At 39.3% G+C, this 18,395-nt stretch overlaps 1 protein-coding gene across 1 annotated transcript in view; it reads left to right on the top strand.

The window, feature by feature from the left end:
* Positions 1-201: 201 nt before the first annotated feature.
* Positions 202-18,395, top strand: part of FLG (filaggrin) — a 49,105-nt gene continuing 30,911 nt past the window's right edge. Inside the window, 5 exon segments of the mRNA XM_058655690.1 lie at positions 202-221; positions 223-380; positions 383-441; positions 443-554; positions 557-753. Of these exon segments, the coding sequence (XP_058511673.1) occupies positions 202-221; positions 223-380; positions 383-441; positions 443-554; positions 557-753 (546 nt within the window).

Consider the following 18,395-nt stretch of genomic DNA (forward strand, 5'->3'; position numbering starts at 1 on the left):
TCCAAAACCCCCAAAATTCATTTATCTGTATACTTACATGCATTTCTTGGAATGTACAATACTGCATTTCAATAAAATATTTTAAACACATGTATTGACAAATGGCCTTGTCTTCCACATCTTGCCCTTTGGGACTTCCCAGGTGAGAATCTGTGCCTTACTCAGCCTTTCAGTGATGGCGGTGAGCAAGCTTTCCACAGGATGGCTGCCAACAAGAGGAAGGAAGAACTCTTTGGTCTTGCATCAGGTGATCATGGTTGGCAGTACAGGGGTCAGTCAGTTGGCCCTGGTGCTTCAGTTCACATATGAGAAGTTTGTAGGAGACCATGAGCCTTCCAAAGCTGATAGTTACAGAAAGAGAGTAGTTCTGGATGGAGAGGAAGTCTGGACTCTGCTACACAAGAGGAAAATATAGCTATTCAAGACAACTACTTCCAGAGCAGGGAAAGAGAAAGTCTTCCTGGTGTTCTCAGTCACCAAACATGAATACTTCACACCAACTGTGGAATGCTGGAGATAGGTTCTCTGTATGAAGTCTAAAGAAGATAAGATCCCACCATGATTGAGGCAAACAAGTCCAACTTGGAAGAGTGGAAGCAAGTGCCCATAGAGAAGGCCAGGAGTAAGATGAAGCAGTGTTCAACGCATGGAGACCTTCGCAAAAACATGGTCAAGGTGTTTATTGATCTAATGAGAGAAATCAAGGCCAAGATGTCAGCAAGCAATGACAAGAGTGGTAAGAAAAATTTTAAAGTAAGATATTGCTTTGTGAATGCCACAGTGATGGCTGAAGGCAGTTGTCACTTCAGGCTGGGTCCATGCACAGAAGACTGTAGCTGACTTCCTCATTGTACTTCAGATCTATCCCGGCTGTTCATGTGTGATTCTGTAAAGGGGTACATGTGTGAGATAGTGGTGGGGCTGGAAGAAGAAATGCCCCTCTTGTCCCTGCAGTGGGGTAGCTGCTATGGTCCCCGCAATGGGATGTCAGGAGGTTTTGGAGTTTTCTCCCTCCCTTCCTCTCTCTCACTTAACTAAGCCATGGGAAAGAGTCAAGTGCTGCTGAGAAAAAAAATACATTGTCAAAGTACCTTTTTCCCAGTTTTTAAAAGTTTTTAAATATTACTATCTTTGGTTTTGAAATAAAGGTCCCATATTAAATTTCATGTATCTGTAGTTGTATGTTGTGTACATACGGATAAACAAAAAAGTTAAATATTTATATATGATTCCCACAATACCTTGACCATACTGATTTTAACTATAATCAAAAATTAAATGTATTCGATTGCTGAGACCCTCAATAATTAGTAATAACTCATCAATAATTAAAGTGAGAGCAATAATTTCTTACAAACTGCACTAAAATCATCATAAAGTCTTCAGAGAGTTACACATTTGTCTTCTAAAGTAAAAGAAAAAATGCAAATGAGACAGCAGAGTATGGTCAGCCAGGCAAAAGGATAGAAACTGAGGTGCCCCCATGCAAAATCCTTGTGACTCACTGAATTTCTTTTCTGTTAACTTCTTTTTAAAATATTTTGTTTATTCATTTTAAAGTCTGAGTTCCATACATAGAGAGGGAGAGAGAGATCTTCCAGCTGCTGGTTCACTCCCAGATAGCCACAATGGCCAGAGCTAGGACAGGCCAAAGCCGAGGACTAGAAGCTTCATCAGGGTCTAAGCTATGCTTGCGGTAACCCAAACACTTGAGCCCTTTTCCTCTCCTTTCTCCCAGGCCATTAACAGGGAGCTGGATCACAAGTGGAGCAGCCAGGACACAAATCCACATTGATATGGAATGTTCATGTTGCAGACACTGGCTTTACCGGCTATGCCACAACACTGACCCCTAGTTGAATTTCTTAGATACGATTCTGCTGCAAAGTCATTGATCTATACAGTTAGAAATGCGCTACCACCCATGTGCCAGCATCAATTGATTAAATATCTCTGTGCCAAAAATACCCAGTAATGTCAAAGAATTTTTTTATTATTATTTTTTATTGGAAAGGCAGATATACAAAGAGAAGGAGAGACAGAGAGAAAGATCTTCTGTCTGATGATTCACTCCCACTAAGGGTACATGACATAGTCGCCTGGTGGCCAAGGACTTTCGATAACCAGATAAAACCTTAAAAAACAATACTGTACACTGAATGCAGCTTTTGTGGATTACTATAATGCAAGCAAATGTGAATATGCAAGCTCTGCAGAACTCAAAGAAGGTTAAAAATAGAAAGGGGTAAAGACTAAGATGATGCTGGATTTGATTAGAAATTAATTAGACCCAGGGAAAACACAGCTTCATCTCTAATTATGAACTATTTCAGAATAATTAAAAGGCTGTTAACCCAGACTCTGAAATAAGTTTTAGGCACTATCTTATCTAACCTTTGGGTAACATGGTAAGTGAAAGTGGGTGAAGCTCTGTTTACAAGTATAGTACACAGCATTGCCAACAAAATTCACCAAGTATGGGCTTTGTATTGTGAGGCCATCAAATAGAAGAAAGTATGAAATTTGGAATGAAAAATTAAAAATTATCTAAAGATTATTTGTACATACATTAAATTGTTTCTTGGATGCTTTTGGCATTTCTTCATGATGAACATTGATGAAAATCATGTGTTCTATTTTCTACAAATAAAATACAGCATTAGCAAAAGGAGATGCACTTGGCTCTGACCTTACCAATTATTTCTGGGATTAAAATTTTGAGAACTAGGGGGCCCGGCGGCGTGGCCTAGCGGCTAAAGTCCTCGCCTTGAACACACCGAGATCCCATATGGGCGCCAGTTCTAATCCCGGCAGCCCCACTTCCCATCCAGCTCCCTGTTTGTGGCCTGGGAAAGCAGCTGAGGACGGCCCAATGTATTGGGACACTGCACCCGTGTGGGAGACCCGGAAGAGGTTCCTGGTTCCTGGCTTCGGATCGGCGCTTACCGGCCGTTGCGGCTCACTTGGGGAGTGAAAACATCGGACAGAGAATCTTCCTCTCTATCTCTCCTCCTCTGTGTATGTCTGGCTGTAATAAAATGAATAAATCTTTAAAAAAAAAATCCTGTTCTTCTAGATGCAGCAGATCATTTCACTTATATATTCCAGGGGTCTTTCTGTAGTTCCTCTTTCCAAATCCCTCACTATGGAAACTACATCTCCTACCCTTCATGTCTATGTTCTAATTACTACAGTTCATCTACCAGTTCTTCAAAAAAATTTTTTAAAGATTTATTTATTTTATTACAAAGTCAGATATACAGGGAGGAGGAGAGATAGAGAGGAAGATTCTCTGTCCGATGTTTTCACTCCCCAAGTGAGCCGCAACGGGCCGGTGCGCGCCAATCTGATGCCGGGAACCAGGAACCTCTTCCGGGTCTCCCACGCGGGTGCAGGGTCCCAATGCATTGGGCCGTCCTCAGCTGCTTTCCCAGGCCACAAGCAGGGAGCTGGATGGGAAGTGGAACTGCCGGGATTAGAACCGGCACCCATATGGGATCCCGGTGCGTTCAAGGCGAGGACTTTAGCCGCTAGGCTACGGCACCGGGCCCTAGAAGAACAGGATTTAAGGAGCTCAAGATTTTAAAGACTAAGCACATTACTCCCAAACTTAATTTCTTCAAGATTGCACTAAGGCTGGGAAGCAGAACATTGAATGTTAGGCTTCCAGTTGTAGCTTTCTATAAATATAACACGTTAATATTTATGTTACTAATTCCACTGTGAATTAAAGGAAGAAAACTACACTTCATGAATGCCAACTCACAATGTTTCTGTCCAACTAACAACCTTGTAAAAAAAATTATCCACACTTTAAAGACAAAATTGAGGGTCAGAGAAGTTAAAAAAAGTATTCAACTCACATAGCCAACAAACAGCCATTAGGCATCCATGTTCCCACACATACTCTCAAAAGCCTAGGCATCTTCTGTTTCAGCTAGCTAGTCAAAGTACACAGGGCACATATGAAAGTAGATTTCTCCTTTTTTCCTCCATAAAGTATATCATGTTTCTTTTAGAACTGATAGGTTAGATGGATAAACAGATGGATATATTCACAGATCCTATGGAATGAGATTAAACAGATTTCTAAAATTTTTAAACGTCAAAATCTGCTCCCTACCTCACTCAGCAGTATCATTCCTTCCTTTGCCTCCAGAGAGCTTTTTTAAAAAGATACGTTTTATTTTTGTTTTAAATGAAGATTAACAAATGGAAGGAGAGTCAGAAAGAGAGTTATTCCATCCGTTGGTTCACTCCTCAAATGGCCACAACAGCTGGATTGAGCTGATCTGCAGCCAGAGCTAGGGTCTTCTTTCCTGGTCTCCCATGTGGATGCAGACTCCCAAGGCTTTCTAACGCCATACGCAAGAAGCTGGATTGAACGTGGGACAGCCAGAACATGAACCAGTGCCTGAATGTAATGCTGGCACCTGTAGAAGATTGGCTTGTTAATGCTATCCTGCCTGCCCCTCCAGAGAGCTTTAAAAGGTTAATAAATCTAAAAATTACAGTTTGTCAGCTTGAATATCATTGTGGATTTGCTAGGTTGGCTGAATGTCTTAAGAAAGAATAAACAAAATCACATCTTCTTGAAATTAACTTCTTCTAAGTAGCATTAAAAATACATTAGAATGGTTCCAGGATGGTAGCCTAGCAGCTGAAGTCTTTACCTTGAACACACTGGGATATGGACACTGGTTCTAACCCTGGATGCCCCACTTCCCATCCAGCACCCTGCTTGTGACCTAGAAAAGCAGCCAAGGATGGCCCAAAACCTTGGGACCTGCACCTGCATGGGAGAGCTGGAACAAACTCTTGGCTCTTGATTTATGATTGGCTCAGCTCCAGACATTGCGGCCACTTTGGAAGTGAACCAGAGGACGGAAGACCTCTGCTTCTTCTGTAAATCTGCCTTTCCAATAAAAATAGATGAACCTTTTTAAAAATGAAGAAGTAAGGTACCAAGAAATCTTGAGAAAATTTGCAGTGACTCTCCAGAAATAGCCAGGAGTTTCCAGGTTAACCTGAGGAGACCAAATTAGAATTTTAAAAAGTAAATGTCAAATCTCAAAGAAACAAAGACCATGGTGAGTCCAGAGAATCTGAAAAGAATCCAGCAGCTATAACCACATTAGCACTAGATTATAATTAACTTTTAAGCCCTACTAAGAATTCAGTCATTCTAAACAATGAAGAGTCACCAAATGGCTTTTTTTGCCACACAATCACATTTTCATTTTGGAAAAAAAAAATATTTGTGACACACGTGCAAGAATGAATATGTAGAGATCAATTAGGAGACTATTATCATAATCTGGGCTAAAAATTACAGATGTTGGGGGTCACTATTGTGATGTAGTGGGAAGGCCACCAACTGCACCATGGCACAGCACATGGGTGCCACTTCATTTCTTAACTGTTTGATTTCCAATCCAGCTCCCACCTAATGACCTGGTAAAAGCAGCGGAACACTGGCCAAGTGTTTGGGCCCCTGTCACCCGGGTAGAGACCTGGTTGAAACGTCTGGCCCTTGGCTCTACTTGGCCCAGCATTGGCCATTGCAGCCATACGGGGAGTGGATCAGCAGAGGGAAGGTCTCTCTCTTTCTCCCTGTGTGTGTGTTCTCTATCTGTAACTATGACATTTAGAATAAAATAAATCTTTTTTTAAAGTCATGAATTGGGGAACACCATACTGAAAGAGATTTAATATTCTAAGAGCAAAACACCAAGGGGAAAACAGACATGAAATCAAAAAAATTAACTGGTGATAGTTATGTAAGTATCATTTGGGGATTACCCGTTGGAGAGTACCTAGCCACAAAATCACATACTAGTCAGCTCCTTTGACTGACTGGGATTGTTTCATTTCAGCCTAACATAAACATTTACCAGAAATAACCTAAGTTTCACTTATATTTACAGTTATGACCTAAAACAGGTTTCCCATACATTTGCAATTTGAGCTAGATTGGAGATGTTTCAGACCCAGCTGCTATTGCTTGCTGAAAAATTTTTCATATTTGATCTCTATTTTAATCTTGATCTAACATAATTAAAAATAAAAATATATCATAGGGCCTGGCGGCATGGCCTAGCGGCTAAAGTCCTCGCCTTGAACACGCCAGGATCCCATATGGACGCCGGTTCTAATCCTGGCAGCTCCACTTCCCATCCAGCTCCCTGCTTGTGGCCTGGGAAAGCAGTTGAGGACGGCCCAAAGCTTTGGAACCCTGCACCCGCGTGAAAGACCCAGAAGAGGTTCCAGGTTCCCGGCTTCGGATCGGCGCAGCACCAGTCGTTGTGGCTCACTTGGGGAGTGAATCATTGGATGGAAGATCTTCCTCTCTGTGTCTCCTTCTCTCTGTATATCTGACTTTGTAATAAAAATAAATAAATCTTTAAAAAAATATATATATATATCATAAAATGGAGTGGTGGAGAAGAGGGGGCATGCAGGACCTTTCTTGAAATACTCAATTATAATCTAGACTAGGAAAGACTTTAATACTATAGTTTATAAAAATTATAATTTATAATCTAGATTAGGAAAGTTTTAATAACTTTATTTCATGTTTTCACAATGATGTGAAGAAAGAGGTCTCAGAACACAAAGCAAAAAAAAGGATCATCATGACCTTCCAAATGCTAACAAGGCTTTTTGCCTCCAAGTACTTAAAGGTAAGTAATTTCTCATCAATCATTCATTCCTTATTCCCAGGACATGTCAGTTGCTGAAAAACAAAGCACTTTTGAGTAGCAAAACATCATAACCAATCAACTATGACACTTTAAAATGTAAAGAATGTAGGAACTACCAAAACATAATGGTAAAAATAAGTTATAATAGGAACACATCTAATTTTAATTAAAAATTAATCTATTGATAAAAACTTAGATTGTTTCCAGTTTTTCAGTATTATAAAGAATGCTGCAAACGATATCTTGCTTTTATCTTCTTGATCACATGTGTCCCTCAAGGGTGCATGCCTGGAAATGGAATTAGGGGCACATGCGTTATGTGAATTTTCAATTAATAATTCCAAATTGTCGTCTAAAGTAAATATATCAGCCAGCTCGATTCCCCGTCTGAGGTATATGAATACTTCCGTTTTTTAACATTGGGCCAAAATCACATCAACTTTAGAAGTTTTCTTAACCTTATGTACATACAACAGCATTGATCATCTTTGTTTACGTTTCCTGAATGCCAACAAAGTTAAATGTCTTAATTTTTTTTTTGCCTTGTTGGATTTATTTTCTAACATGTGCTTTTAAAAATCTTTGTCCCTTTATGACTGGTTATTTTATCTAGCTTAGCTTTTTTAGTTTTTTAACTTTTTAACATATTTATTTATTTTTATTAGAACGTCAGGTATACAAAGAGGAGGAAGAGAGACAGAGGTGAAGATCTTCCATCTGATGTTTTCACTCCCCAAGTGACCACAATGGCCAGAGCTGAGCCAATCCGAAGCCAGGATCCATGAACTTCCTCTGCACCTCCCACGTGGGTGCAGGGTCCCAAGGCTTTGGGCCATCCTTGACTGCTTCCCCAGGCCACAATCAGGGAGCTGGATGGGAAGCGGGGCCATGGGGATTAGAACTGGCACCCATATGTGATCTTGGTGCATGCAAGGCAAGGACTTTAGATGCTAGGCCATTGTGCCAGGCCCTTAGTTTTTTTTTTCAAAGGTAGTTTAAAAACCAGTCTTTGCTTGTGAAATATATTATTTATAGTTTCCTCCAATTCACTAATTTTCTCAATAATGCCTATTGTCAGCAGAAATTTTGAAATCATATGTAATCAAATGTATGACTCAGCTTAGTGCCAATCTAAGTGACCAAGGAACTCCCTCTACCTCCCCTCCTCCAACCCTTGGCAGATGGCCAGAAGAAGGACTTCAACTGCAAGAAAGTAGAACAGCAAAGTACCTCAGGCCTTTCTCTGTAGTTCAGTGGAAAACCCACTGAGATAAGACCCAGGACCAGAAGATCAGAGGTCCCTACCTCAAGCCTAGTTATGGCTGTCAGGTTTTTTTTTTAACCTGCTTCTACATCAGGTATAGATCTGTATCTCAGTAAGCCAGACAAGTGTGCCACCCTACATTACCTACACCCTCTCATGGGAATGGCATGCATGCACACCACAGGGCAGTGCCCTGCTACTGGGAGATTCAGGTGTGCTCTAGCTCAGTGTCCACTTGGAGAGCCACTGGACTGTTTTCACCACCCTTCCTCCAACAGTAGATAAACAGCGAGGTACTAAAGTCCAGTCCCTGAAGAGTAGGGCATTGAAGTGAACACAGAACTCTAGCTTAGAGCTCATAAAATCATCACTGCTCAGACAATGATTATCCCTGCCCCCAGGGCAGTGCCTGTGGATGAACTCCCTAGATCTGTCCTAAGTAGAGCCCCACGGTCTCAGTTGACTGTAGTTTGCCCCAGACAACAAACACTCATGATTGGTTTTACTGGCCTTAATATGAAAAAGACCACTTTGGCACTAGGCTTCCTGCTACAGAATGAACCTTTGCTTTAGCCCATGCTGCACTAGGCTCTGGCTGTCATCTAATATTGTGGTGTAGGTGACTATAGGACTACTCATTCCATTCCTCCCTTAATTCCAGGCAACAATGCAGAAAGAGTAATTGTCTATTTGTGCAGGAAAAAAGTAGATTGGTGTGAAGATATCAAATATAAATACAGGGCTTGAAACATAGGGAATCACATCCCACTTCTGGATTTCAGACCTGCACTGCAGTGACCCCAGGTATGCTCCTACAAACCTGGATACCCTTGAGGACTGAGCTTTTGTAACTCCAGCCATAGTGGGCTACCACCCTGGACCCTACCTTAAGGCTACAGGGGTACTCCTGCCACCTTGGACCATACCTTAAGTGCTGCTAATAATGCCCACACCACCACCATGACTGACATCAATTACTGTGGATGATACAGGAAGAGTCTATATTACAAAATCTAACTAGAAATAATGCCAAAATACCTGAAGATACACCTCAGGAAAAAGTCTTTTACCATGAAAATCACTTGCTAAAAGTGTTAACAAGACAGATTTTCAGCCTATTAGTTCAGACACTCATGTCCCATATCAGTACCAGAGATGATTCGTGGCCGCAGTTCCTGAATCCAGATTCCTGCTGATGCAGACCCTGGAAAACAGCAGTGATGACTCAAGCAACTGATGTGATCCCTACATAAAATCCTGGATTGTTTTCTTGTCTCATTGCTTCAGTTGTACCAACTATGGGTATTTAAAGAGTGAACTAGCAGATGAGATTCTCTCTCTCATTTTCTCTCTCTTAAAAATAGATGTTTTAAAAGTAAAAGAAGCTGTAGTACATCAACTCTACTGAATACTACTCAACAATCAAAAAGAATGAAATTCTACCATTTGCAACAAAATGGTCCCAACTAGAGACCATTATGATCAGTGAAATAAGCCAATCCCCAAAAAACAAATATCATATGCTCTCTCTGCTATAAGGCAGCCTTCATGTAAAACACAGGATCAATAGATACACAGATAAACATCCATTTATATATAGTTATCTAGAGGAACTGTATAATAGACTATCATATCAAGATGTGAAGATACAATGCATTATGCATCTTATTTCCAAATCAAAGATGGACTGCCAATGAACTTGTTACATATATCTTGACAATAGGACGCTGGACTCTGTGCCATTGTCCATACTTACAATGTCAGGATACACTTAAATAGCAGAACAATGAGCTTATGACTGCTTTTGAAGGACTATACTATTGTAATAATATAGGGATTTGGGGAGGGGAGAAGGTGCAAGCCCAGAGCCTGTGGAACTGTATCAAAAAAAAAAAAAAGTAAGTAAGTAAATAAATAAATAAATGTAATAGAAGCAACTAATTCCTCAGATTTACAAAAACCAATGTGGGACAAAGGAAATATGAAAAGGTCAGGCAATATGATACCCCCAAAGGAATAGAATAATGCTTTTATAATGACTCCAAAACAGAGGACATTGGTGAAATATCCAATAAAAATTCAAAATATTTGGTTATCAGAATACCTAAAGTAAAACAGAAATCTTGAAAACAAAGAACTTAATAAACAAACAAAAATGTAGTTGAATGCCTTAAAAACAGACTATATCAAGCAGAAAAAAAGGCTAGGCTAGCTTTAAGATAGGTTTTCTGAAATACTGTAGTTCTACAAAAAAAAGAAAAAAGAAAAAGTGTTAATGAAGACAGCTTTTAAGAATGTTGTGACACCACTGAAAAACACATATTTGAATTGTGAATATTCCTGAAGGCAAAGAGAACTAGAATCTCAAAATATCATTCATTGAAATATTAACTTAATGCTTCCCTCATCTGATTAAAGATACGGACAGCCAAGTACAGAATGTCTACATGTTGCATACTAGACATGATCAGGAAAGATCTTCATTGCGATATAGTCAAATCCTGCAAAGTACAATGCAAAGATTGAAGTCTAAGAGAAAAGTACCAGACCATTTAAGGGAACTTCCTTCAAAATCACAGACTTTTCAAATGAAACCTTACATGCCAGGAAAGAATGGAATGATGCATTCACTTATGACAGAAAATATGTGCCAATCAATATTTTAGCTATTGAGGTTATGAATCATAAACGAAGGAGAAATAAAAGCTTTCTAAGGTAAAAGCTGAGAACATCTTAGAAAAGATGCTTAAGGGATTTTAATGTACAGAGGAAAAGAAAGATTATCAACTATCATGAAAACATTTGAGATAGAAAACCACAAGAACCATAAAATGGATATCCAAAATAGAAGAACAAATTTTAATGACATGACTTAGTCATGACTTACAAACAGTAACCTTGAGCACTAATGAACTAAATCACCCAATTAAAAAATGAAAATTGAATTAAAAAACAGGATCCAAATATATGCTACCTACAAGAAACTCACTTCACCAGTAAAAATACATCCAGCCTGAAAGTAAAAGGATGAAAAAAGACATTCTACCCACAAAGAATCCAAAAGTGAGCAAAAGTGGCTACATTTGTATCATAGAAAATAGAATGTAAGACAAAAACTATAAAGAAAAAAAAGAAGAGACAGTAAGGACAGTATATAATGATAAAGGCATCAATCCAATGTGAAAATATGATTAACAGGGCCCGGCGGCGTGGCCTAGCGGCTAAAGTCCTCGCCTTGAATGCCCCGGGATCCCATATGGGCACCGGTTCTAGTCCCGGCAGCTCCACTTCCCATCCAGCTCCCTGCTTGTGGCCTGGGAAAGCAGTCGAGGACTGCCCAAAGCTTTGGGACCCTGTACCCGCGTGGGAGACCCGGAGGAGGTTCCTGGCCCGGCATCGGATCGGTGCAGCACCGGCCCATTGCGGCTCACTTGGGGAGTGAAAACATCGGATGGAGGATCTTCCTCTCTGTCTCTCCTCCTCTCTGTATATCCGACTTTCTAATAATAATAATAAAAAAAGAAAATATGATTAACAGTAATTATATGCAGCTAATATCAGCACACCCAATATCCAATTCTATAAAACAAACATTATGAGATCTCCAGGGAGAGATAGCTTCCAATATAGCAATAATACGGACAACACTGCACTTTTCTCAATGACCAATAATTTAGAGAAAGGGAAAAAATCAACACAGGAAAGGGGGCAGGTGGCTAAGATGCCTGAATTCTATATTGTCAAGTATCTGCATTCAATTCTCAGCTCTGGCTGGATTCCAGCTTCCCACTATTGTAGATTCTAAGGGGCAGCACTGATGGCACAAATAATGGCTTTCTGCCACCTGTATGGAAGACCTGAATTGTATTCTCAATTCCCAATCATTATGGGCATTTAGGAAATGAATTATCTAATAGAAGCTCGTTCTCTCTCTTTCTTTTCTCTCTCTCTCTTCCTCCCTGCATCTAATATTACAGATGAAATAGAATTTGCTTCAGTTCCGGACTATCATTTGTGCCAAAAATCAATAAAAAGTTTCCCTAGGGCATAATTTCATTCCATTCTCACTCAGATCATAAGTTCGTGAGCACTGTTGAAATAGATGCCATGTTTTCCGATTCTAAGATTGTAGCACAGATGAAAATAAAAAGCTCCAGAACCACACAAGCAGGCCCACTCTCATCACTGTTACTCACTGTCGTCCTGGAAGTTGTAGCCAGAGACATTAGGCAGCAAAACGGTAGCAAAAGGAAACAAACTAAAAAGGGAAAAGTCAAACTATCCCTGTTTGCAAATGACATGATCTTCTAAACAGAGGAAACAAGATGCTAACTAACAGAATACTGTTATGAAGGACATAAAATCAGCACACAAAAAATCAACAGCCTTTGTATACACAAGCAGTTCCATGGCTGAGAAAAAAACTTTGAATTCAGTCTCAACCAAATAGTTTCAAAAAAATGTCAATACCTTGGAATAAATTTAACCAAGAATGTGAGAGATCTCTACAATAAAAATTAGAAACATTAAAGAAAGAAAAAGACACTAAAACATGAATAATCTTTCCATGCTCATGGACTGGTAAGATTAATATCATAAAAAGCTCCACAGCACCAAAAACAATTTACAAATTTAAAATCAAAATTCAAAGCTTTAATTTTACCATTTCTAGTCCAATTGATTTTAAAATACACAGCTGTTCTCCAACAAGCCAACAATATTTTTAACGAATAAAAACATAGACTATAAAGTTATACATAAAGGCATGAGGAAGTGGAGGAGTACACAAATAAGAGTCAAGATGAAAATTAGTAAAGGAATCAGTATGGGAAATCAAACATTTATTTGAATATTTCTCACATAAAACACATCATACAACACTATTACATTTTCCAACAAACAAAGCTTGCAACAATCCATGAACACACAATCACACATGCAAACTATGTTTTTTTGTTTTTTTCCAAAGGATTTAAGACAAAGGTATAAAGCACAGTAGTAATTTCATGTGATAATACATCTTATGTCTATTTTTGGGTCTGGATCTAGAATAAATGGTGTTAAAGTACATATGGAAACACAAGAGGCTCCATATAGTTAGGAAAAAAAGTTAAATCACAAAAACAAAACTAGTGGCATCACAATAACCCACTTCAAGATATACTACAGGGAAATTGTAACCAAAATAGCCTGGTACCAGCAATAAAACAGACATGTAGCTCAAAGGAAGAGAATAAAAATCCCAGAAAGGAACTCATACATCTACAACCAATTAATTTTTGGCAAGCAAATGGAAATCAATCTAGGGGAAAAGGACAATCTCTTTCAAATGGTTGTGGGAAAGTTAGATCTACTCTTGCAGACTATGAAGCAAGACTCCTACCTTACATTCTATGCAAAGATCTGATACCATTAGGGAATCTCTGTTAAGACATAGGTGTAGGCAAAGACTTCTTGGAAAAGACCCCAGCAGACAGATAATTAAAGAAAAAAGAATATACAAAAAGGATTCTATTGGGGCCCGGCAGCATGGCCTAGCGGCTAAAGTCCTCGCCTTGAACGCGCTGGGATCCCATATGGGCGCCGGTTCTTATCCCGGCAGCTCCACTTCCCATCCAGCTCCCTGCTTGTGGCCTGGGAAAGCAGTCGAGGACCTCCCAGAGCCTTGGGAACCTGCACCCATGTGGGAGACCTGGAAGAGGTTCCTGGTTCCCTGGATCGGCGCGCACCGGCCCGTTGCGGCTCACTTGGGGAGTGAAACATCAGGTGGAAGATCTTCCTCTCTGTCTCTCCTGCTCTCTGTATATCCGGCTTTCCAATAATAATAAAATCTTTAAAAAAAAAAAGGATTCTATCAAGCTAAGAAGCTTTTGCATTGCAAAGAAAACTGTCAACAAAGTGAAGAGGCAGCCAAGAGAATGGGAGAAAATACTTCAAACTATGCAACTGACAGAAGGTTAATATCCAGCATCTACAAAGATCTCAAAAAAGTCAACAGCAATAAAATAAGCAATCCAGTTAAGAAATGGGCAAAGGACATGAACAAAGATGAAACTGAAATAGCCAACAAATCTTTAAAAATGCTCAGGTTCACTAGCCATCAGAGAATTGCAAATATAAACCACAAGGAAGTTTCTCCTCACCCTTGTGAAAATGGCTATGATACAAAAATCAGAAAGCAATAAATACTGGCAATGATATGGAGGAAAAGGTGGGAATGTAAACTAGGGCAATCTTTACAGAACTTAGTATGGAGATTTCTTCAGAAATCTCCAAATATATGACCCAGACATCCCACTTCTGGGAATTTATTCAAATGAAATTTAATCAATATATTAGAGAGTTATTCTGGTGTTTACAGCAGCCAATTCAAACTAGCTAAAGGATGGAATCAACTCATATTTTCATTTGATGGCTAAATAAAGAAAACATGGTATATATACAGTACAGAATACCATCCAGTCATAAAAAATAATGAAATTTTTCTTTTGCTACTAAATGGATGCAATTGGAAACCATGATGCTTAGGAAAATATGCCATTCCCAAAAGGATAAACATCATATGTGCTTTTCCTGATCTCTGAGAACCAATACACAGAGTACAAAAATGCAATTCATGTAAGTGATATTTATGTTGTGGGGCATGAGTATTATTTACAGCCTTTGTCTATACTGCTGAGGAATAGCAAGGGCTTTTTTAGTCACTTATTTTCTATTTACAGTGTTTCGAAATTGCTACCTAAAGCAGCATTAAGCCTGAGATAATAAAGTGAAATGAAAGTATGCCATTGTAAAAACTAGGAAAAAGAAAGGAAGAAGGAGAAAGGAGAGTAGGTGGGGAATGTGGGAAGAAGGTAAGGCTGTGTGAGCAGTATCACTATGCTCCTAAATCTGTATTGTGAAATATATGACATTTATTCACTTTATATAAATAAATAAATAGGCTTTTTTGAGCAAACAAAACACACCCAATGAGTAACATTATTAAGGAAGCTAATCCTACCACCTAGCCTGGTAAAGTCATCCTCTGAGGAGAGTTGACCCAACACAGACACAGTACCAAGGAATGACTGAGATCATGAAAGAGGGGGATATGAGGGTGAGACCCATTCATTTGGCATAGATGTGGTGGCCAACAAAGACAACTGTCTGCAAGAAGAGGGGGGAGTGTCAAGTTCCACATAACACCGCTCCTGACAACATCACACACTTATTTACATCCACAGAGAATTGTATGAAGAAATAGGTTCAGCTCCATTAACTATAAAGTAGAACATAGCAAAAAGCATCTTTTAAAAGACTGGTTTTTTTATTTGAAAGGCAGAGTTACAGAAAAAAAAGGAAACATACAGACACAGAGATCTTGCACTTGCTGGTTCACATCTCCAAAAACTACAATGGCCACAGCTGAACTGGTCTTTAGTCAGGAGCCAGGGGTTTCTTCTAGGTCTCTTGCATCGAGTGCAGTGGCCCTGGTATTTGAGCCATCTTCTACTGCTTTCCCAGGAACTCCAGCAGGAACTAGTTCAGAGGTAGAGTATCCAAGACTCAAACCGGCACCTACATGAGATACTGGTGCTGCAGATGGTGGCTTTACTTACGACACCACAGTCCCAGCCTTGGCAGTGATTCTTAATCAGCAAACTGCCAATTGCAGCACCTGCTATGCCTGCAGAGTCTGCCAAGGCCACTGCAACTCCTTGACCTGATTGCTTTGTCAATCATTAGTAGATTATCACCATGGATAATGCTAGTGCTCTGGACCTAATGGTTCATCAGTCAAGGGAACCAGGTACCTCAAAGATATTTGGGGAAGAAAGATATGCCAATCTGGTGTCACTGAATAACCACAAACGTAAGCACATTAATCCACTATGGGAAGATTCTGGTGAAGGGTTTGAGAATGTGTTGTCTTACCTGTATTTTAAAATGGTGAGAGCAATCAAAAACTTATTCTATTGACTATTTTGGAATAGACATTATTATAAGCTTTGGTTACTACACAATGGAAAAGAATATTTAAACTTATGCCTTTAGTGTAACTAAAACTTTGCACCTTTTTGATGAACATCTGCCTTTTCTTTTTTTTTTAAAGATTTATTTATTTTTATTACAAAGTCAGATATACAGAGAGGAGAGACAGAGAGGAAGATCTTCCATCCAATGATTCACTCCCCAAGTGAGCTGCAACGGCCAGTGCTGCGCCAATCTGAAGCCAGAAACCAGGAACCTCTTCCGGGTCTCCCACACGGGTGCAGGGTCCCAAAGCTTTGGGCCATCCTCAACTGCTTTCCCAGGCCACAAGCAGGGAGCTGGATGGGAAGTGGAGCTGCCAGGATTAGAACCGGCGTCCATATGGGATCCTGGCACGTTCAAGGTGAGGACTTGAGCCGCTAGGCCACGCTGCCGGGCCCAACATCTGCCTTCTCACCCTTACTCCAACTTCCTCTCTTATCAATGGTAATCAAGTTTCTATTCTGAAAGACTGGCTTTTTAAAAGGCCCCAGGAACAGGTACTGTGGCGTACTGAATGACACCGCTGTCGGTGACACCCACATCCCATATGCGCACCAGCTGGTATCCCTGGTACTTCCACTCACATTCCCTACTAACGGCCTATTCAGGAAAACCTGAATGATGCTCCTGGCTCCCGGCTTTGGCCTGGCCTAGCAATGGCCTTTACGGCTATCTAAGGAGTAAGTCAGTGGATGGAAGATCTGCCTCTCCTTCTCCATCTCACTCCCCACCCACATCTCTCTCCCTCCCTCCCCCTCTGTCTCTGGAATCCAAGCTCTATAATTCTTTCAAAATAAATAAATACTTTTTTAAAAATTTTCACACAAAATGAGATTATTCAGTATCAAATTTCTGTGCCTGGATTATTTTACATATCATCATGTCCTATAGTTCCATGTTGTTATGAATCTTTATAAAGCGTAGAGTATTTCATGATCTATTTACCCTATATTTTCTTTTTTCACTCCTCCATTAATGGACAGATAAAGTTGCTCCCATATCTTGGCTATTGCAAAGTGCACGGGAAAATACAGATATGTATTCAAAACACTTATTTCAACATATTCCTTTGAATGTATTCGATTTCATTTGAATATATTAGATTTCTGGAACATAAACTATTTTTAGTCATTTGACGAACCTGAATACCATATTTTAAACTGACCATAATACTTCACATACCCACTAAGTAAAGCAGTCATCTTATACGCTACATTTTCTTATTAAGTCACATGTTCATTGTTCTGGTTTTTTTTCTATACAGGACTTTCTTCAGTTTTGGCTGAATAATCCATATACACTTCATATTTTTATTATACTTAGCTATGTGGTATGTTTGATATCTAATTTGAACACTTCGTTAACACTTCTTTTGTAACCTAATAAGTAGTCAACTTTTGCTTATCTTGTACGCATTATGAAAAAGAATGTGGGGTCCAGTACAATGGGTTCAGTGGCTAAATCCTCATCGTGCAAGTACCAGGATTCCATATGGGTGCCAGTTTGTGTCTCAGTTGTTCCACATCAAATCCAGCTCCCTGCTTGTGGCCTGGGAAAGCAGTAGGAGATGGCCCAAAGCCTTGGGACCCTGCACCTACCTGAGAGACTCAGAAGAAGCTCCTGGCTCATGGCTTTGGATAGGCTCAGCTCCAGCCACTGCGGCTATTTGGGGGATGAATCAAGAGGATGGAAGACCTCTTTCTCTATATCTCCTTCTCTGTAAATCTGCTTTTCCAATAAAAATAAATAAATCTTTAGAAAAAGAATGTGTATTCCCTGTTAAAAGCAGCAGTGACACATATTTATTTATACTTTTTTGCTGTATTATCACTTAAAATTTTACTTCTCAAAGTGCTAAAATCATTTACTGGAACTGTAGGTTTACCCTCTTTTCCTTTGTTTCTATTAATTATTCACTATTTACATCCAGATAAACATGAAGTATTGCAAGTTATTCACAGATAATTCTTTGCAAGTTCTTCCTTTAACCAATGATATTATGTTAATTACAAGTATTGTTTGAGCTTTAATTTTATTGGTAGGTATTAAGTAATATCTTCATGGCAAAAAGTTCTAAATCTAAAAAAGAACATGGGAGATCCAAGTTAATTCAGAGACACTTCACTTCTTGGTTTGAATGAGTTAATGTTTTTTGTTCTTTGTTTTGCTTTAAGATTTATTTATTTTTCATGGAAAAATATCTCAAAATATTTTTGTCAAATTGTTTTAGAAAAGTGATAAAATTTTTTATGGAAGAACAAAGATGATAAGTAAGTCAACATTTCAAGGAAAGGGCAAGAGGGGGGCTTGTCTTACTTGGTCTTAAAACTTACTACACAAAGTAATTAACAACTGATATTATTGTTACATTAAAAATAAAAAAGAGCTACAAAATATACCCATGTCTATAT

This window comes from Ochotona princeps, chromosome 2, assembly GCF_030435755.1.
Source record: "Ochotona princeps isolate mOchPri1 chromosome 2, mOchPri1.hap1, whole genome shotgun sequence".
NCBI lineage: Eukaryota > Metazoa > Chordata > Mammalia > Lagomorpha > Ochotonidae > Ochotona > Ochotona princeps.